At 38.6% G+C, this 22653-nt stretch overlaps 1 protein-coding gene across 3 annotated transcripts in view; it reads left to right on the top strand.

Moving 5' to 3' along the window:
• Positions 1-13896: 13896 nt before the first annotated feature.
• TOPBP1 (DNA topoisomerase II binding protein 1) overlaps positions 13897-22653 on the top strand; it is a 49592-nt gene continuing 40835 nt past the window's right edge. Inside the window, exons 1-7 of one of the 3 annotated variants that reach the window (XM_033132408.1) lie at positions 13897-14043; positions 14687-14777; positions 16687-16821; positions 18266-18409; positions 19056-19237; positions 20423-20619; positions 22235-22414. In XM_033132408.1, the coding sequence (XP_032988299.1) occupies positions 14694-14777; positions 16687-16821; positions 18266-18409; positions 19056-19237; positions 20423-20619; positions 22235-22414 (922 nt within the window). In that variant the 5' untranslated portion in view covers positions 13897-14043; positions 14687-14693. Of the gene's footprint in view, positions 14044-14569; positions 14618-14686; positions 14778-16686; positions 16822-18265; positions 18410-19055; positions 19238-20422; positions 20620-22234; positions 22415-22653 lie in introns of those variants that run through there. The other 2 variants (XM_033132406.1, XM_033132407.1) reach the window with 2 other exon arrangements.

Here is a 22653-nt window from a genome sequence, read left to right as displayed (position 1 = left end):
TACTTTACACAAGAGGGCCTCTAAATGGCCAATAAGCATACAGAACGATGCTCAGCCTAATCAGTCATCAAACTCAAAATTACAGTGTGAAACCTCCAACACTCCCACCAAAACAGCAAAAATGTGGAGCGACCAAACTCTCAGACTCTTAAGGTGGGAGTGTAAATTGGTTGAACCACTTTGGAAAACTGTTGGGCGGTTAACATTGAACATATGTTTATTTTATGACCAGGCAATTACTCTTCCGGGGAAATACCCTGAAGAGATGCATACCTACATGCACTAAAAGACATGTACTAGAATGTTTATAGCCACACTCACTATTCGTAAGATCTCAAATTACTGTCAACAGGAAAGATAAAGTGTGCTACATACACAATATGGAATAATATGCAACACTGAGAACACATGAAGGGCAACTATGCACAACATACACAAATCTTACAAATATAACCTTGAGTGAAAGAAGCCAGACACAAAATTGTGCATATGTATTGTGTGATTCTATCTCTACAAAGTTCAAAAATTAGCAGAATTAGTCTATGTTGTTAGAAGTCAAGATAACAGATATCTTTGAGGAGAAGATAGGAAGAGACTTGAAAGAGGGCACCAGGGGGCCATCCCAGCTCTGTGAATGTTGTTTCTTGATATGGATGCTGGTTATATGGATGTGTGCACTTGGTGACAATTCATCAAGCTGTATACTAGTATATGCAAAGTTTTGTGTATGTTCATTGTGCTTCCATAAACAATTCTTAAAACTTTAAATTCTGAAGACTTCCTCAGGCAGAGCTCACAGACTTCAGAACTGGACTGTGGGCTGCAGGGGCGAGTAGAAGCAGCCCTGTCTGGGTTCAGGGTTTCACCTTATCCCAGCCTTCAGCAGAGGATCAGAGGGGACCGGGTCACTTGGGCGGGGGAATTGGAGGGCAGAAAGGTGACTTCTGAGAGGGAACAGGAGTGGGCAACAGAGACAGTTTCAGAGGAAGAATCTGAGGATCCCTGAAAATTGTGTTGTACAAAACGTTGCGTATTATGTGTGCACATGCTTTCCTGGGGGAAGGGTCCACAGTTTTACCCTGTGGAATGTCCCCGTCCCCAGGAGTCTGTGTTCAAAACCTGTAAGAACTGCTTGGCTGGATGAAGAAGGCCCTGAGGCCAGGAAACTTGCGTTCTGGTAACTAACCTGAGACATTATTTTAACCAGTGAACTTCATAAGCTCCAGAAGATGGATTGGCAAGCAGGAACACACCCATTTAACCAGTGCTCAGAAAAAGAAAGAGAATATTGCCAGGATCCCACAGGCCCCTCATCCTTCTTATAGTCATCAATAATTAAAAGTAATACTTATTCTGACCTCTAACACCATACATGAGTTTCACTTGTTTTTATACTTGATGTAAATATATTGTTTTCTGTCTAGCTTCTTTGTCTAAACATAGTTATTTGTGAGAGTGAAGTGTGTTGTTTCATGTATCGTAAGTAGTCCATTCTCATTGCAGTGTGGTATTCCAATGATGAATATATCAATGACTGTTCAGGGACAATTGGTATTTTTTTCCCCTAATTTAAGGCTATTATGAAGTAATACTGCTGTGAAAATTCTTGTCCGTGTCTATTGGTGAACATGTGTAGGCATTTCTGTTGTTATATTCACAAGGGTACAATTGCTGGATCACAGGGCATGCCGGTGCTCGGCGTTAATAATATTACTGCCGCCAGTTTCTAAGCTTGTTGCATAATTTCCACTCTTCTCCCACACCCAACAGCATATGGAAGTTAGAGTTGCCCTACATCCTCATCAATACTTGCTTTGGGCTGGCTTTTAAATTCTAGATATTCTGGAGCTTATGAAGATCTCTGCAGTTCTAATAATTTCCCTGATGACTAATAAAGTTGAACGCTTTTTCACATATTTATTGGTAATTTAAATATCTTCTTTTATGATATGCCCATTGTTTCTACTGGATTGCTTATTTTTTACTGAGTTGTAGGGGTTCTTTATATAATCTAGATATGAGAACTTTGGTGGACATATGTATTTCAAATATCTTTTCCAATTTTGTGGCTTGCCTTGTCCTGTTAAGGGTATCTCTTGGTAAACAGAAACATTAAATATGTCTGAGTCCAATTTCAACATTTTCCTTTATGTTTAGCACTTTTTGTCAACTGTTTAAGAAATCTTTGCATGTCCTAAGTTCATGAAAATATTCTCTTGTGTTTCCTTCCAAAAGCTTGATAGTTTTCTCTCTCACATTTAGATCTATAATCCAGCAGGAATTGATATTTTTTTAGACAAAGACAGATTTATTTTCTATTCATGTGAAAGATAAACTGGGTTAAAAGAAGTGGAGGAATTTTCTTAACATTTTTTTTTTTTTTTTGCCCCAAACATTTACTCAGTAGGTCTCTTGGAATTTAACAGATGCTTTCTAAACTCTCTAATTTGTGTATAAATACAGTTATAAGCTGAATGACTTGGTGAGCTAACATAATGTCACAGAAGACAAACCTGAGACATATGGCCTAAATTTTTTTTGGAATTGGTGTTTGTGAATGGTGTGACACAGGAACCTGTATTTTTCCTTCCATATATATGACCAATTGACCTAACACAATTTATTGGAAAGATAATTCCTCACTGCACTTTAGTAAAATCTTTGTCAAAAATCAGTTAACTATGTATGTGTTTCAGAACTCTCTTCTGTTCTACTGATTTGTACATCAATCCTTCCACTGATATCTCCCTGTCTCAATTTCTATAGCTTTGTAAGTTGTGATACCTTATAGTGTAAGTTCTCCAGTTTGTTGTACTTCAAGATGGATTTGGATTTGTTTGTTGTTTTCACTTTGCAGTTCCATGTAAATTTTAGAATTGACATGTCAATTTCCAGAAAAAACAGCTGCAGAGACTTGATTGGAACTATACAGAAATGTAGATCGATTTGAAGAGATTTGACATCTTGACAATACTAAGATTTGCAATTCATGAATATGATCTATTCCTCCATTATTTAGGTCTTCTTTACTAGGTCTGCTCTTGATATTTTGTAGTGTTCAATTTAGAGGACTTGCACATTCTTACTAGATTTGTTTCCAGACATCAACTGATTTGAGTGCTATTATAAATGGTTTCATGATTTTAATTCATTTTCCATTTGTTTGTTGCTGGTATATGAAAAAACAATTGGTTTTTGTATTTTGACCTTGAATCCAGTGACCTTGGTAAATTATCTTACGAAATATAATTGTTTCTTTTGGATTTTCTGCATATATCCTTATGTTTTTTGTGAATAATATCCGTTTTGTTTCTTCTTTTCCCATCCTTATAATTTTATTTCTTTTTCTTGGTTTATTGCATTGACTAGAACTTCCAATACATTACTGTATAGAAGTGGTGATAAAGTTTTAAGTAATTCACCATTAGGATTGTGATACCTTACTGGTAGGTTATTTCCATCATTATGATCATTATAAAATACTTCTTTTTATCTCTAGTAATATTTCTTGCCTTAAAGTCATTGGTATATTGGTATAGTTACACCAGCTTTCTTTTGACTAAGTACGCACAGTTATTTTTTAATCCTTTTGTGTTAAGTGTTTCTGTGTCCTTATATTTAAAGTGTCTTTTATAAGCAGTATATATTTTTAAAATCCCATCTAACAATCTTACACTTTTAATTGGCATTTGTAGTTTGTTGACATTTAATGTAATTACTGGTATATTTGGGTGGTATCGACCCCTTTATTATTTGTTTTCTATTTGCCTAACCTACTTTGTTCCCTTTCCTCTCTTTTCTTGCCATCTTTTAATCAATGTTTTAATTAATCCATCCTTTTCTCTCTTTTCAGTTGTTAGTCACATATTCTTTTCCAATTTTTTACTGAGTACCCAATAGATTACAACACATACCCCAGATTTACAGTGTAAGGAATATTATCACTTCTACAACTTCTTGCTAATGCTAGGGACTGTATAATATTTTAACTTCATTTACTCGTTTCTGTTGTATTATTGTTATACACTTTTAATTATATTTATAGTTCAGAATGTCATAAAACACTATTTGTTAATATTTATTTATATTTAACCACATATTTACTTTTTTCATTGCTCTTGGGATCATTTTTATTCTGTCTAAAGAAGTCTTTTCTCTTAGCGCAAATCTTCTGGCAAAGGATTTTCTCAGGTATTTAAATGTTTTTAACTAACAGTTTTGTAGGATTTTTTCCCCCACTGAGTATAATATTCCACTCTATTTTTTTCCACAACTTTAATAATGTCACTTAATTTTTCTTTTATTCATAATTTTTGTTGAGAAGTCAACTGAAGTCAACTGTTGTTCCTCTGAAAGTAATGTGTTTTTTCCTCTGGCTGCTTTTAAAATATTCTCCTTAAATTCTTTTTATTTATTTATTTTTATTTTATTTTATTGGGGAATATTGAGGAACAGTGTGTTTCTCCACAGCCCATCAGCTCCAAGTCGTTGTCCTTCAATCTAGTTGTGCGGGGTGCAGCTCAGCTCCAAGTCCACTTGCCATTTTCAATCTTCAGTTGCAGGGAGCACAGCCCACCATCCGTGGGAATTGAACCAGCAACCTTGTTAAGAGCTCGCGCTCTCTAACCAACTGAGCCATCTAGCTGCCCCTCCAGCAGCTCAGTGGCAGCTTGTAGTCTTCAATGTAGTTGTGGAGGGTGAACCTCACTGGCCCATATGGGAATTGAACCGGCAATTCTGTTGTTCAGAGCTTACGCTCTAAGCAACTGAGCCATCTGGCCGCCCTCTCCTTAAATTCTTTATCTTCTTTGGTTTGACCATGGTGTGCCTAGTGTGATGTTACCCTAGCGGTGAATATATGGGTGGATGTGTGGGCTGTTTTTCACCATTTGGAAAATTCTCAACCTTTGTGTGGTTAAATATTCCTCTTGTCTATTGTCTGTTGACTCTATTTCTGGGATTATAATTGTATTATATAGTAATTTTTTAAAAATACACACGTATCATGCTTTTTTTCAGTATTTCTATTTTTCTCTCTGTGCCTGTCTTCCAGTTTACTAATCCTCTCTTCTGTGCATCTGTTGCACTGTTAAATCCATTTATAGAGAAATTAACATCAAGTATTGCCTTTTTCATGTAAATTCACATTTTAGATTCTTTTTTGGAATAACTATTTACAAGGTTATTTCTGAGTTGCAAAAATTATTTTTTCACAGTTTTGTAATTCCTGTATTCCCTTATTTAATCTTGGCTGCCACAATCAGACAGACAGAAAGCCCAAGGGCACTTTTTCTTGCATCTGTAAAGGAATTATTGCCTTTTTCATTTTTAGAATTTCCATTTGATTTCTTCTTGATAGATTCCAATTCTCCAATGAACTTCTCCATCTTTTCCACTATTTTCACCATCTTTTCCTCTATTTCATCACATTTTGTTCTATTTTCTTGGCCATATTAATCATAGTTTTTAAAGAGTCTTTCTCTGCTCAATGCAGTATCTGGATTCTTGTGGATCTGTTTACAGTGTGTGTTTTTCTATTAGTTTTTGGACATATAGTTCACTTGGAATGCCTTTTAATTTTTACTTGAACAAGTAATTGGACATGGCGTATAAAATTTTAGAGGCGCCAGATGATATACCATTATTTCCAAAGTACATTCACCCTTTGATTCTGCTAAAAAGATAGAATGGGGACTGATCACTTTGATTCAACTTGGGGGGGGGCGGTTAAGCTATGTCAAGGCTAGGTTGCAGATTTGATAAGCTTCCATGGCTCCCAACAGAAAGCCTGCTGTGATACACAGAATAATGCCCACGCCTCCCCCCCAAAGATGTTCATGTCCTAAACCCACAAACTGTGAATGCTGTTATGTGGCAAGGAGGTTTAAGATTGCAGATGGAATTAAAGTTGCTAATCAGGTGACTTGTATCCTGGATTATCTGGGTGGGCCAATGCAATCACAAGGGTCTTTTAAATGTGGAAGCGGGAGAGTTAGTGTCTGAGTGATGCAATGTAAGAAAGACTGCCATTGCTGGATTTGAAGATGGAAGAAAGTAGCGCCATTAGCCAAGAAATGTGAGCATCTCTACAGCTGGAAAGGGCAAGAAAATGGATTCTCCTGTAAAGCCTTCAGAAATGAGCACAGTCCTGATGACACCTTCAATTTTGCCCAGTGAGACCTTTCAGACTTCTGACCTACCGAACTGTGAGATAATAAATTGTGTTATTTTAAGCCACTAAGTTTGTGGTAATTGTTACAGCAGCCGCAGGAAACGAGTACACCTGGTATGATCATTGAGAGCTCTTTCAGGTAAAGAATGTTTGTTTTTGCCTCTCATTTCATGGAGCTTCAAACTATGCCAAATATCTTAAGGGAAAAACTAGTCATTTGTCAGGCGTAGTTCTCTGCACCTCCCTTCTCATTGAGATCTTGCCTCCACTTGTTTTTCCAGCCCTGAGACTGCCATAAGTTCTGCTAGCAGTGGCCCTTTGTCGGGCAAAGCCTCCTGTCTTGTGCCCAGAAGTGGCAAATTCCTCCAGAAAAATGTGGTTGCAGAATGTCATCTCACCTCGGTTACCCTCCCTTTTCCAGAAATTTTGCAACTCTAGTCTCTAATGCTCTTAAATAAATGTTTTCTGGTGCTTTATCCACATCTCGGTGCACTCAACAAGAGTGCAATTCCTGCACAGGCTATGTCGTCATGACAGAGCACAGGTGAGGACTATGTTAACTACTAATTTTTTATCTTTATTTTTTTAAGATTCTATTATTTCTTAATGAATGAATTTTATAGGTTATTGTGCTCATATTTAACTGCTCTAGCTCTCATTTCATTTATTTATACTTTTGAGAGGAAATAAGGTCTCTGGGGGCAGAGGCCACATTTCACTTGTTCAGCATGCTAATTCCAGATTGGAAAATAGGATTTGGTATTAATATATGGCTCAAAAAATATCAAATAAATAAAAAAATGCACATAAATGATTGTCTCAAAAGTGGGTTGAGCAATCTTCTCTACAGGTCTGTGGACAAAAACCAGCAACGGTCAAGAGGTGAACATTCCTCCCAAGGTTAATGATCTACCTAAAGCTAACACAGCTCAAACCCAAAAGGGCCAACGTGCTCTCTGACCTCAGAATGGAGCAAACTCTGACAACTTCCTGTGTACAGGGACAAAGTTATATTGCAAAGGAAGAACATCCAAAGTGCTAAAGCCATCTGTTGCTTTGGTACAACCTCTCACAATAGCAGAGCAGAAGGTTAGAAGATTGCATTGTCAGAAACAATTTAAAGACTTCATGGCAAGAATTGCCTTTGGAAAAGTAGGAATTTGTAAATTTATCATTAACTGTGTACCAGGCACTGAACTAAGTGCTTTTCAAATATTAATTTACAGTAACACCATGAAGTAGATGCTCCTACCGTGTTTCCCCAAAAATAAGACCTAGCCGGACCATCAGCTCTAATGCATCTTTTGCAACAAAAATTAATATAAGACCCGGTCTTATTTTACTATAATAAGACCGGGTCTTGTATTAATTTTTGCTCCAAAAGACTCATTAGAGCTGATGGTCTGGCTAGGTCTTATTTTTGGGGAAACACGGTATCATCTCCATTTGGTATAGGAAGAAAGTGAAACAGTTTAAGTAATTTGCTCAAGGTCAGACAACTAGTATATGTCAGAGCCAGCATTCAACCTAGGTAGCCTGCTTCCACAGTCCATGCTTTCACCATGTGGTCTCTGGCATTTGTCTCTGGAGCAGTTTCACTCTTCCTTTTTCTAAGAACCTTTGTGGAAATAAAGACAAGTGGTGTTTTTTGTTGTTGTTGTTTTTTAACAGGACTTTATTGGGGGAACAGTGTGTACTTCCAGGGGTTGTCCTTTCAATCTTAGTTGTGGAGGGCGCAGCTCAGGTCCAGTTGCTGTTGCTAGTTGCAGGGGGCACAGACCACCATCCCCTGCAGGAGTCGAGGAGTCAAACTGGCAACCTTGTGTTTGAGAGGACACGCTCCAACCGAGCCATCCGGAAGCTCAGCGGCAGCTCAGCTCAAGGTGCCATGTTCAATCTCAGTTGCAGGGGGCACTGCCCACCATCCATTGCGGGAGTCGAGGAGTTTAACTGCCTTGTGGTTGAGAGCCCACTGGCCCATGTGGGAATCGAACTGGCAGCCTCCAGAGTTAGGAGCATGGAGCTCCAACCGCCTGAGCCACTGGGCCGGCCCAATAAAGACAAGTTTTAAAGTGGCAACACATTTGTTTAAACCTCTGGCTAAATTCAGAATTGATTAGATTGGTACTAGTTGCCATAAAAAATGAAGTTCCAAATCTCAATAGTTTAACATAACACAAGTTCACCTCTGGCAGCAGTGGTGATAATTTGTTGGAGAGGCAGGGATGGGGAGTTCACTTTCATAACTCTAGTCAGTCATTCAGAGATGCACGCTGAGAGGCTTTGCCAGTTTCAAAATGTGGCTTCCAAGACTGCCCTATGTGTTGACATCCAGAATATGGAAGACTGCGGAAGGTAGTAGAAGTGGTTTTCATGGACCAGGCCTGGAAGTAATAAGCATCACGTCTACCTATATCACATGACCCCATCTAGATGTGAAGAGGCTGGCAACCGGAAACACTTGCTCGCAACCGGAAAACTTGGCAACTTCTTCCCAGCAACAACACACACTATGAAAAGGGGGCACATGTCTTGGATCTTCTGTCTTAGTTTGAGTTCTCCCAGAAAACAGACTTCAGACAAGACTTTTCAAGTGTTTTATTTAGTAAGGAAAGAAACACAGATAAGAGACGGGGAAGTGAGACAGGGAAAAGAAAGAATCTAAGTGAGGTACTAAAAAGTCAGTTACCACTGTGGAGACCGGAGCTTAATTCCACTGAGAAAACTCTGAAAGCCAGGGCAGAATATGCCATCCAAGGGGCATGCAAACAAGAGTTTTGTACACCAATTCTTGTTAGTCATTGTTTGAGAGTTTTGTCCATAGGTCATAACCTCTCACCCTCTGGCCTACTGTGCAGGTAGCAAAGCAGACTCCTGGTGTCAGAGAATGCCTTCATGCAAAGAAACACGGATGCTGGTAGGTTGGCAGGTAGAAGTTTCCCAATGTGCTTAAGAGCGGTATGGTTGAGAGGATATGTGTGGGATACTAAAGTTCTGCTACACGGTCTCTACCAGAATCCACCTTACGGTCCAGTGACATATGGACTGAAAACACAAGGTGCTGCCCATCCCCTAACAGCACACCTGATATACAATGGTGGAGCAGGGACAATAACTACAATATAACCCACTTTCAGAAAGGGGAATGAAGACCCATAGCTGTTGCTGGTCAGTGTCAACTGTAAAGTCCTGCTGGACAGGCACTGACTAGGTGGTTGGTTCCTCTGCTTGATTAGATTCAGATTCGCTCTGAAAGTAGCTCCTTTGCTCATTGCTCTCCAAGGTCCCTGGCACCTCCCTCTGGGAGGGTCTTCCCTTTCCATCATTCTCTCTAGACACATCTGCACGGTATTGAAGAGTTTGTGCATCTTTGGGGCTGTAGGACTTTTTACCCACTTTCTACTATGCAAGCTTGAAGATTGTATCAAAGTCCGAATACTTCAGGTTTCTGGCTTCCTTCACAAAGCTATTATCTCAAAACTTGAATAACCTGCATATCTATTTGCTTCCATTCAGTTTCATGTGGTAGTTCTCAACCTCACATATATAAGGTCAAGGGTGAGGCCTGACTGATTAGACTGGTGAAGACACATGAGACACTTTTAGATATAGATTATTACTTCCATAGAGAGCAAAACAGAATAAGCCAAAGGTGCCAGCTCCCCAGTTCCGTTTTACACCAAAAAGGATGACACTGAAAGGAAAGGGGCTGCAATGTGTGTTGTGGGAAACCCCATCTCTGAGGAGCCAAATGTCCATAGCAGCTAAGTGATTTTATATTCTGCAGCTCTATTCTGAGGGGAGCGGGGCAGAGAACCCCATACCTCATCAGAATCTGGGAGGCAATGAGAAAGTGATCACAGCCTCCTGGGGAGGCAGGAAGATGAGTGAGAGGTGCCCTCTTAGCTAGCTGTTCCTTAGAGGCTTCCCATCCTCTCACGTTCCAGCAGGATCACAAGGTGTTTGGCCAGGGGCTCAGATATACTGCCATCCCAACCTCTGCCTATATGGATCTATGCAAAGTTGCCAGAAAGACATGGTAGAGTTGTTTCCCTACAGTACAGCGTTTCTTCCAAAATAAGACTGGGTCTTATATTAATTTTTGCTCCAAAAGACACATTAGGGCTTATGTTCAGGAGATGTCATCCTGAAAAATCAAGCTAGCGCTTATTTTCCAATTAGGTCTTATTTTCAGGAAATACAGTAGTAGCCATACTCACAGTTCTCTCTAGAACTAATTTTCAAGCCTGATTGCGATCCTGGGCACAATACCTCTCTCTCAATTGATGGTGTTTACCCAGCTTGCGTGGGAGGACCATACTATTTAACTAGTTCTCTTCCACATGGATGAGCTGTAATGGACGTTTGCTGCTCAAAACGTCTCTTAAGTTTACCTCTTGTTTGCAGCACCTAGAGGCACTCAGCTTTTCCAAACTTGCAAAACCTCACATTTTTGGATTTATAAATTCTCTTTTATGTTTTCTTGCAAACAAGCCAATTCTTCCACGAGCTTGTTGTCTCTTTCTTATAATATCTGCTAAATTCAGCCAGTACCAACCAGCAAGTGCTGCTAACATTCAATTTTACCTCCTTCCCTGCACCTCAGCAGACTCTGTAGGTCTATGTTTTACCTTCCAGGTTACTGAAGACAAGAGTTTATACAAATATTTTGCCACTGCAAAGCCTATTTCTGCAGTAATAAAGATAATTTACTCACCTCATTTTAAAATCATACCTTTATTTATTCCCTTACATATTTATTCATTTATAGTACTAGAAAATATAAAACTCTCAAAAAATCTATATTTAAAATTTTGAGAAATCTTATCTATGTAGCAAAATATAACAAGAAATAGTCATATTCGCACCACCCATATTTTAAAAGTAACTATCTTGTCATATTTGTTTCCTGTTTTTTCATTCTAAAAATAGATAAATATAAATTTCCCTTTAATCTTACTCTAAGCAGGGTCTGGAGTGTCTGGTTCTAGGTGACAAAAGTGCCAAAGAAATAGGGAGGTGACCCTGAAAGCCAGGGAGGTGAGGGGGAAGTTAATCCAAACTCCACCTTCTGAGGCAGCTGCCTGAGGGCATATCACAGCTATTCCCCATTTTCACCATCTTAATAACCACAACCCATATAAGCTCTTTCACCCTTTCCTAAAAAATCTTTGTTCAAACAAACTTTAATGTGCATCACAATCACCTGGAGGGCTTTTGAAAACACAGAATGCTGGGACCCATCCCGAGTTTCAGACTCTGCAGGCCTGAGGTCAGGCCCAAGAATTTTCATTTCCAACAAATCCTCGGTGGCGCTGATGCAGCTGGTCCAGGCAGTCCATCAGATAGAGAACCACTGCTCTAGTTACTGCCCAAGATTAGGTCCCTCAGGGACAGATACAGACCCTGTCTGCCTGTGTGGAGACACGGATGGGAGATCTTGTCCCCTGGTCTCCTGTTCTAAAGACGAGGTCGACTCCCCTGCTACCCTGTTTCCCCGAAAATAAGACCAGCTGGACAATCAGCTCTAACGTGTCTTTTGGAGCAAAAATTAATACAAGACCCGGTATTATATTACATTACATTATATTATACTATATTATATTACAAAGTCCCGGTCATATAGTAAAATAAGACCAGGTCTTATATTAATTTTTGCTCCAAAAGACGCATTAGAGCTGATTGTCCAGCTAGGTCTTATTTTCAGGGAAACACAGTGTTGAAATACAGCTGGCTAAAAGCTAAAGGGTTGATTTCATTTTTCCTCATCTTCATTAGTGACATCTGTGACTCTCCTTCCATCGAGAGGCCTCCACCCAGCCCCAGAAATGTCAGGAATAGGCTCCTGTCCCGATGCTGACCTTCGTGCAGAGATGGGCAGGCAGCATGTGACAAGGAGCAATGTGGTTGGTCAGGAAGGCCAGAGGTTTCCAGTCACACTGCCTCTTCCCAAGCCCAGGTGCAACCACTTCCCAGCTATGTGGCCCTGGTCAAGTTACACAGTGCCTGAGCCTCATTTTCTCCATTTACATAACTCAGGACAATGATGCCCACATACTACAGGATTGATGGGAAGAGTAAACAGGAATAGTGTAAGTAGGAATGTAAAGTACCCTCTAAATAGTAATTATTACTACAGTTTCAAAACAGATTTGCTTAACAATTAACTATGACATCCTTTTTTTTTTTTAAACAAGTAACTTTTGTTTATTTTTAAACAAAACAACAATGGGCCGGGCCTTTACCTTTGAGCCCAGTGTTACTGTGTCTGACTCACCTTCTTTGGGTATATTCAGACATTTAGACTCAACACAGCTCATTGCCATCTTTAGGTGCTAAGAAGAAAAAGAAAAATAATGGAAGTATATGGCATTAAATTGTCACATTACTCAGTCCAAAATCATGAGATTCTCATCTCAAGAGTCAAGAATAAAATAAGAAACACTATCTAAGCAGTCTGTGATTGGTAATGAATAAGCCACGATTTTATAGTCCCATTTTACCTCCTCTTCCCTGAATCTTTGCCATTTGAACATTAGTTTCCATCCCAGAATCTCTCCTACATTCAGGAAGTTAGAGAGAAAATGATAATGCTCATTGAGGGCCCAAGAGTGGGGGAAGATGACTGAAGATCTCAGCAAAGACCCCTTTGCACTAGGTGTATAATTCGAGTCATCCTGACATTTTTCTCCCCTTCAGCATTCTTGGCTGAAAGTGGTAGGCAGTAATTACACTCTTGCTACATTAGAGGATAAAGAACCCAGTCCGCGGAGCCTGTGGACATTAAGAACGTCCAAACCTGTAGAGAATTTTTGTAAAAACTTGTCTGAGTCAAACAGATACACCTGGAAGCAAGATCTCAACAGACTGACATAAATTCTTTGAGAATAAATTCGCAATTTTTTTCATGCCTTTGAGATTAAGAAGTAAGGAAGATTACACGAAGGTGGGGGAAAGCAAGGCAAGTCGGGATCGGATTACAGGATAATTAAGATTCACTTTAGAAAGTCTGATACGAGGGCATTTCAAAGGTGTTGTTAACCTAGATGCACAAAAACAATGGACAGGGCTGCCTTAAGGCAAAGACAAGCCTTTTACTCAAGTTAGATGCCTCAGGCGTGACTACCCCTCATGACCTGCCCCCTTCGGAATTTCTGATCAGATCACCCTGTGGGGTTCCTTTCCATAGAACCCCATTTTCCTCCACAAGTCAAAGACTTGGCTAACATCCTAATTCCATCACTTACCGTCTGACCTTGGACACATCATTGAATTTCTCTAAGCCTCAGCTTCTCCGTGCCTAAAATGGAGATACTACTCCTTGCCTCACAGGGTCGTTTTGGATGATAATAAACGGTTTCTCTCACACTGCCTGGCCTACAGCAGGTATAAAATATTTCTTGAGAAAACTCTCTTTTCCCTAATTTTATTTTCCCAAAGGTTAGGACCTCCTCTGAGGTACTCCTGGCCCCCAGCCCCATCCCCTGAGCCGTGGGCGCTCGGCCAACTCCCAGGGTTGCCCAGGCCCGCCCTTCACAGCCCCAAGCCCAGGTCACCGGGCCCAAACTTACCGGCAAAGCCCACAGCCCACTGAGCGAAGGGCGGCTCTGCCACCCACCACCCCTTTGGACGACTCCACCTTCCTGCCGCAGCTGCGCACCGCGTCACTTCCGCCAGAAGAGGCGAGTTTGTCCGCGCGGTTGGCGCGAAAGTCGGTTCCAGGCCTCGCAATTTCCGGGTTTTGCGTGTTTCGGTCCGGGGGCGCCGCGGGTGTGGCGGGTGTGCGCCGGGCTGGCGCCCGACCACCGCCGCTCTCCTGCCAGCCGCGCGGCCCCCCACTCACCGTCCCCAAACCCTCAGGCTCCACCGAGGTGAGTGAGGCGCGGACAGAGGACCTTGCTTCTTTCCCACCCCAGCTGGGGGTCGCGACGCTTCCTCTGGCCTTCGGGGCCCTCGTTTCCTGCCCTTGTAACCGGCGGGTGGCACTTAAACTCCAAGGAGGACGTGGGTGCGCCTGCGCCAGGAGCCAGGCCTTTCGCTAGGAGCTGGGGAGCAAGAGCGTCCTGCCTGTTAGGGGGCATGACCTTGCTACCTGCCTTACGTGTTTATATTTAAAGTTCGTTTAGTGAGGGGTGAACAAACCTCGAGGGCTATGGGTACCCGCAGGGACAAATTCATTCTGTGTATCCTTCAGCCAAGTGCAATTGAATGTTCATTGGCCGGGGGGAGTTAGACAACCCCTCCCCCCCATAGCAAGGGTCCTCAGATGCATTCAGTTTAGGGACGTATTAGATGTATTCGTTCTCTGGTTTGCAAGGATTGGTGTTGTCATATTTCTCCTTGACTCTGCCCACATTCCAGCGTTTCTTACAACGGAGATGGCTGAATTCATGGACAAGGCCAAAATGTCTATCCTTAGGCATTCTTGTCTGCACAGAAAAATAGGTACTTTAAGCATTTAACTTCATACATAATGTGTTTTTGTTCTTGTTAATGGTTCCTTTATTTTGACAGTTTAAAAATGTCCAAAAATGACAAAGAACCGTTTTTTGTGAAGTTTTTAAAGTCTTCAGACAATTCCGAATGTTTTCTCAAAGCTCTTGAGGTAAGAACAGTTAACATCTCGATTGATCCTGTGAATTCATTTTCTTCATTTTAGTGATTTTGGTTTATTGGGCTTTTATGTCTTGGTAATAATTATTTTCATAATATGTAGTTTTACTCTACATTAATATAGATATGTCATTATATAAGTATATCAAATCTATTATGACATTTCTATTGAAAGTGGCAGACCTACTGTTCTTGGGAGTTAAATTAAGTTGCTTTCTTTTGTCTACTAACCAGAGCAGACCTTTGTGTGTTGAAAAATTTTGAGTCAGCCATGTACTGGTTACACTTCATATTTTGGGGAGGTTAATTGTTAAAAGTATGTTTGATATGTACAGTGTAATACGGGAGGACGTAGGGGTAAGGTGGAGACTTGCTGCATACAGATCCCAGCAGCAGCAGCATGGCTTGAGAGTTTGTTATAAATGCAGAGCCTTGGGCCCCAACTCATGCTTACCAATCAGAATCTGCATTTTTAACAAGATCCTCAGAGTGATGCCTGTGTACATGAAAGTTTAAGATGCTCTGTTGTAGCAGGTTTTTCTTTAAAGTTCACTCATTCAGCAAAAAATTACTGAGTGTCCATGGTCTGATAAGCACCGTTGTAGTACTTGGGATACATCAATGATCAGAGCAGGCAAAGATCCCTCCTTTCTCAGAGTTTACATTCTATTCTAGCAGGAGGAAATAGACAATCAGACATGATAAATGTGTAAACTATACAGTACTACAGTGTACTAAGTGCTTTGGGAACAGAAAAGAACAAAAACAGGTTAAGGGGTTTGGAGGATGTTTGTTGGGGAGGAAGAGAAGGAAAGGTTATAATTTTAAATAGCGTGTGATCAGGGTAGGTTTTATGGATATTTGAGTATACTTGTAGGAGGTGACATAGTTAGCTCTTTGGATATCTGAGGAAGATTTCAGCAAACAGACAGAGGCCCCTGGGAAAGTGCTTAGAGTGTCTGTCGAACATTAGTGTGACCGTAGTGTAGGGAGCAAGGGATGGAGGAAGATTAAGGGATGCTGCAGAGCGTAAGAGTGACGTGGTCATGTCGGGCCTTGTCGGCCATCCTAAGGACTTTGGCTTTTAGTTTCAGTGAGGTAGAGAGTCACTGTGGGGTTTGAATCAGAAGAGTAATGTAATCTGATTTAATTGTTTTAAAAGGATCATTCTAAGTGTCTAACATAAGGACTTTATATTTTGTTCAGAAAATATTTGAGTGCTTACTGGGTGCCAGGATGTGGTGGCAAACAAGATCATGAAACTTTCTTGTAAGGGATTAAGACAAATCTATATATATGTACATAATACCCGTATTATTTTCCTTCATGACATAGACTGGAGGAATAGGGAAAGGGTATTTTAGAAAGTATGATCAGAAAAGGTATCTCTGAGGAGGTGACATTTAAACAGGTATGATTGAAATGACAAATCAAGTCAGGTGAGGACCTGGGAGAAGAGTATTCCAGGCAGTGGGAACAAGAGCAAAGCCTCTAAATGAGGTCATGCTTTGCTTGTTCCAGTCCTAACAAGAAAGTAGGAGTAGCTAGAGATAAGCAAGAGGGTCGCGAAGTAAAAGGTAAAGGTGGGGAAACAGGCAGAGGGGCCAGACTCTCTGGTCTTATAGGCCATCATAAGAAATGTGGATTTTATTCTGAGTGTGCTGGGAAACCATTGGAGGTTTTGAGCAGAGAGTGGCATGACCTGATTTATTTTGTTAAAAAGATTGTTAGGTGTGGAGAACAGATTTAGGGCAGAGGAGAGAGAAGGTCTAAGTGAGAGGTGATGGTATTACCAATAGAAAAAAGGCTGGATTTGAGATAGATATTGAAGATAGACTTCATAGGACTTAAATACAAGTGACTAATTTTAAGTGTAATCTTACTTCATTTTTTTCTTTCAGTCAATAAAAGAGTTCCAATCAGAAGAATATCTTCAGATTATTACAGAAGAAGAAGCATTGAAGATAAAGGAGAATGATAGATCACTTTATATCTGTGACCCTTTTAGGGGTGCTGTCTTTGATCACCTCAAAAAGGTTTGCTAACTTTTAGTACATTCCTTCAGTAGTCTGTTTTTTGGTTTGTTGTTGCTTCAGTGGACATAAGTTCTTTACTGATTACGAAGTATGCAAATTATGAATACAGAGGAATCCTTTGGTTTTGGGAGACCAGAATATTTTTAAAAGCTAATTATGTTACAACAGACTTTTGTTTTATGTAATTTTTATATTTCAGGGGATTTAACTTAGTATAAGTGAACCCCATAGTAACAAAGCATTTTAGTGATGGAGTTCTGTACTTAAATTCAGAAAGATAGTGAGATATTTCAGGGAGAAATAATGAAAAGTAGGAAAAGACCTCAGCATAGTGTTTGGTTACTTCCTGTCTTTCCTACGTGCTCTTGGACACAGAATTTTAATGCCTGTGCCTTGTGTAGGGTCTGAAAAATTAGATGCTAAAAGGAAGCATTTAGAGATGAGTATTGTATATATACCAGCGAGCCATTCTATTTCTTTTTTGTTGATTCTAGAGTCTACTGACTCATTACTTTTTTTGGTGTCTGGACAAGAGAAGCACTGAAATGAAAGTAAGCTGGCTATAATTCCATCCAGATTACAAAGAATTGATTCTTGTTCGAAGAAGGAAACATAGAAGAGTAGGTAGATGAAGTATCTGTACAATTTATGGAAGGTGTGCCCACTTTTGCCAAAAGCATTGTTGGTCTTACTTTCCTTTTGGAAATACTACTGCTTGTCAGATAGAATCGATAGCATCAAAACTCAGTTTTCTTATGGCTGACCAAGAAGATAGCAATAATCATTTACCTTGTAGATATTTAAGTCAGTCATGCCATGGTGACTTTGACAACTGTAGGGTTTTCAGTCTGGCTTGAATGTTGAATGTGCTGGTGTTGAGCAAGACTTCGCTTTTCTTAACTCAGTTATCAATGAAAATGAAAGGTGATTTTTTGAGTAACCTGCAATATCATAGGCGAAGTCTTTGTGGCTCTTCCTTGGAAAGACTGAGTTGCAAAGTATTTAAAACACAAATGTAGAAACTGCCTAAGATTATATGTTTTTTTATGTGACATAAGAGGTACTTTAGAGAGGAGTTATTTAGGCTTACATTTTCAGTCTATTTCATTGGCTGGGTGCTTCATTTGAAAAATATATGTGGGCATTTCCTAATTATTTTAGCATAAGAGCACTACTCATGCCCCATTAAGATTGTTTCAAAGATTAAAATTTTGATGGTAATTTTGAGTGAGTGTAGCTCTTAGAGCTTATTTTGATAGCCTGCATTGTTTTGATTTGTTTGTGTTTTTGTGTCTAATGTGTTAGTGCAACTATTTTTTCCTTGTAACAATTTGGTGATTTTTCTACAGTTGTCATCAACTTCTATAAAGAATTGATAAATATTACAAAATGTAATAAGACTGGAGGTCTTTTCTTACTTACTGAACTTTTTCTTTTTTTATAGCTTGGCTGCAGAATTGTTGGTCCTCAAGTAGTTATATTTTGCATGCAACACCAGCGATGTGTCCCAAGAGCTGAACATCCAGTTTATAATATGGTTATGTCTGATATAACTGTATCTTGTACAAGCCTGGAAAAAGTCAAAAGGGTAGGTGTTGGGTGTTGAAGTGTTGAAGAATATCGTGATTATTATATCTGTATTTCCACACTTAATTTTTCACTGTGTAGAATATACTTTACAAATATACAGTATACAAAGTCAGTATACAACAGTGTGTATCTTTTTTATTTTTTAATAAATTGAATATAGTGGAATCTGTTTTATTGAAAACTGGCTAATTTAAGTTTTTGTTTTGATCTAAAAGGAAACTCACTTTTTCTCTATATAGTCAATGAGTTTGTGTTTGAATCACTTAGGTTTTTCCACCATAGACAGTTAATATATTAAAAAAGGAGTCTAACAGATATATAATATATAGTTTTGTGTTATACATGTAATTTACATATTTAAAAAATACTCGTGTATAGAGGCAACATAGTTTAATAACGTCATGGCATTGAAAGAGAAACATGGGAGAATAATTTGTAAGGGTAATTATTTTAAAATTTATTTATATTTCATATTTATCTTACTTGGAAAAAGTAATTTGGTTAATTATTTAACTTTATAATGGTGAGAAACCTTTGTGCATTCAGGATAACAACAACAAAAGATATTTATGGGATAGTGTATAAAAATAGAAGAAAGATTGCTTACATTATTATTAATAATGTATTTTCTTTGGGAGCTATAGGAAGAAGTTCATAAGTGTGTGCAAATGATGGGTGGACGTGTATACAGAGACCTTAATATATCAGTAACTCATCTTATTGCTGGAGAAGTTGGCAGCAAAAAGTATTTCGTTGCTGCAAACCTAAACAAACCTATTTTGCTTCCTTCTTGGGTAAAAACACTTTGGCAGAAGTCACAAGAGAGGTAAGAAAGACATTTAGATACTGTCTAGTTTTGAAAAACAATACAGTCAATCATTTTGGCTCATTGTGGGTTTTCTTGTGGGTGTCTTATGGTATCCTCTTTGGATCTGTTATTCAGGGACAAAAATGGGATCATTGCTCTTCACTCCATTGAAAACAAAAGAGCAGAATCTAGAAGCTGTTATTGTCAGGGTAGAAGTTGATAGGTGGAATGGGCTATGGGTTTAGCGTTAGCTACAAGGTAAGAAATGCTTCGATAATAAAATTGTTTTCAGCAGTGAATGTTTGTTAAATGGTTGAGAAAAATGAGTGTGGCAGCTGTAATTCTTATGTTGCTTTACCCTTCAGTGCTGTTCTCCGTATGTTAAGATGGAGAAAAAATTAGCCATTTTGGCAGTAGTAGTCCCTCCCAAAGTGGGTATATGTAAGACTGAATATAAACATGTAAACTATTAACTAGGATGTGATCATTCAATAAATGTTAATCGAGCCCATTTTATATGTCTGGCCTGAGCTAGGTAGTAGGTATACGTAGTGAGCAAAACAGCACGGCATCTCTTCCCTCATGGAGCTTAGAGCCTATTTCAAGGCACAGAATTGAGTTTACCCTAAAATTTGATTAACAACCCTAAGTCCAGGTACCACTGTTTGAATTAAATAGGCATTTTTCCAGTCTTACTTCAGCGCCATCCAGCACATCCTAAACATGTCTCCGTATTGACACCCTCACTGCCAGCCCCTGTCATCAGCACATCTGCATAGCATGGCTACCGAATGATGATTTTATTGTCGGTATTCTGCCCCAAATCGTTGCTTATTGTTTATATAGTATAACAGAAGGATAAAAAGTCCATTTTTCTAGTAGGCAACCAAAGAACCTTTGAATTTTTAAGTGGAGATTGAGACTTAAAATTTTGGAAAATACATTACTTTGACCAGCATGGACTTAAAATAAATGAAATATTTTCCCCTAAAACAGTTTTGAGAGACTATCTGAAACATCACTTTTTACTAGAGACATGGTACTGAGCTAGATCAGCAATTAGTGTAATTCTGTGTGTCTGTCAGTTCCCCTTTTCTTAAAAACAATGAAAACCCTAAAAAATGAGAGACGCATTAGTGATGTTTTTAAACTCTAGTATATTTAATATGGTTTTTTTTCCTTTTAATCATTTGTTTTCCCCAGAAAAATAGCTAGATACACCGATGTAAACATGGAAGATTTCAAGTGTCCTGTTTTTCTTGGTTGCGTAATCTGTGTGACTGGCTTGTGTGGCTTAGACAGGAAGACAGTTCAGCAGCTCACAGTGAAGCATGGAGGTCAATACATGGGACAATTGAAAATGAATGAATGTACACACCTCATTGTGCAAGAACCAAAAGGTAAAACTGTATTTCCCAAATGGACAAATGCAAAATTTTCTCTAGTGTTTAACATTTTACGATCTTTACAGAATAGCTTTTGCTTCTGACATGTCATTAATCTAGTATGATACTCTTTGTCCTAAAATCGTACAAAGATTATTTGGTTCACAGTCTGTGGGAAAATTGCATGGCTAGTATTTATCCAGGTCATTGAATAAATATATTTAAAAAATTTGTTTTCAGTGTTTTACCTAAGTGTAGCAGATCTTTTGATTTTTTTGCAAAAAAAAAAAAAAAAGTCCTCTACCCAGTTACCAAATACTTAAAGAGATAAGAAATTTGAATGAATAACAAGAAAGCGAAAAATGTCGCGAAATTATATTTCTTTCTAGTAACACATTTTAAAGGCTTGGTATAGTTTTTAATTTCATGCATCAGCTTTACTGAATGAACTACAGGTTTTAACTTGAAGATACACTTTGCAGAACATGAGGCAGTTAAAAGAAGAAAAATATATTACCAATAAGAATTCCTTAAAACTGCTTATTAATTTTGGTGTTCTATAACCTTCATATCTATTCTGGAGAATATTTTTTTACTAGTACCCTTGAAATATATACAAATTGATGAGAAAAGAATTTTGTTGATGTTTTTATTACCTCATATCTATACTGTGTACTCAGCTATCAAGAAAATTAGAAAAAAATACTGTTAATTGGTAATTGTCCCTAAGTCAGAATTTTGGGTATGGCCAATTATGATAATACAATTGTGAGTAGAGTTGATAACTGCTATTGATTTTTCTGAATCTGAGGGCAATTCATCTCTTTCCTCTCAAGAATGTAAAAAAAAAAAAAAAACTTGTCACTATTGTTTATTATGTTTCTCTATGATACTGTTTCAAAATATATTGTGTTAAAATATTTTTAAGGCAGTAAAAGAACATATATATTTTAATATAATTTGTCTATTTGCATGTCTATCCTGGACTTCAAATAGAATCCAGTTGACACAGGAGTAGTCTATTGAAAGCTGGTATTTTTTATATTGTGAACATTTCTAATTTTCATAGTTGTTTTATGCAGTCTTATTAAAACCATGTAATTCTGTGAGTTATTCCATGTTACAGATAAAGAAATTTATCTGATTTAACTGATGTAAAGAAATTAAGTGATGGAGGCTATACTTGAACAAAGTCTAATATTTCAGTTACCCCACAGTTGCCTCTGTCTCTATATAATTTTGTAAGAGAGAAACCCCCTCACATAGCATAGAAAATATAATTGGGTAATAACCCAATTACAAATTATTGCTTTTTAATATACTACATAGTATACTATTTAAAAGTAAGAGCCAGTTAGCTCAGTTGGTTAGAGGGGGCTGCTAATAACACCAACGTTGCTGGTTCGATGCCCACATCTGTGGGGATCTGAGGGACACTGTGAGCTGCGCCCTCCTGAAAAACAAATAAAAATAAACAAGCAAAAACAGAAAACAAAAAAAAAGGTAAGCACAATTACTGGTAACTTTAATTTTGTCTCAGGTGGGTTTTTTCCATAACCTATCATAATTTGAAGGTTTCTGCCAAGACAGAGTTTAATGATTTGTATCTCTCTCTTAATAAACTTGATAGGTCAGAAATATGAATGTGCCAAACGATGGAATGTACACTGTGTGACCCCACAATGGTTTTTTGACAGTGTTGAGAAGGGTTTTTGTCAGGATGAATCCATATACAAGACAGAGCCTAAACCAGAAACAAAGACTGTGCCTGATACTTCAACTCCTGCTGGTCAGATTCACACAATTGATGGTCAGTCTCATTGGGATTAAAGTAAATAATCAATTTTCTATGTAAGAATTGATTTGTTAATAGGATTAGTGGGATATAGTAGAGAATTCCATCTGTTCTTGCTATGCTTCCGGGCATAATTGTATAATAAAATAACCAATTGTATGAAAACTTAGTCCAGAACTCCTGATATTTCTTTTTATAATGCATACTTTCATACCCTGATGTAATGCAGAAGATGATTAAAGAAATTAAGAATA

The sequence above is a fragment of the Rhinolophus ferrumequinum genome, chromosome 17 (assembly GCF_004115265.2).
Source record: "Rhinolophus ferrumequinum isolate MPI-CBG mRhiFer1 chromosome 17, mRhiFer1_v1.p, whole genome shotgun sequence".
Taxonomy (NCBI): domain Eukaryota; kingdom Metazoa; phylum Chordata; class Mammalia; order Chiroptera; family Rhinolophidae; genus Rhinolophus; species Rhinolophus ferrumequinum.
Note: the sequence above shows the minus strand (reverse complement) of the source record. Positions and strands in the feature narration are given on the sequence as shown.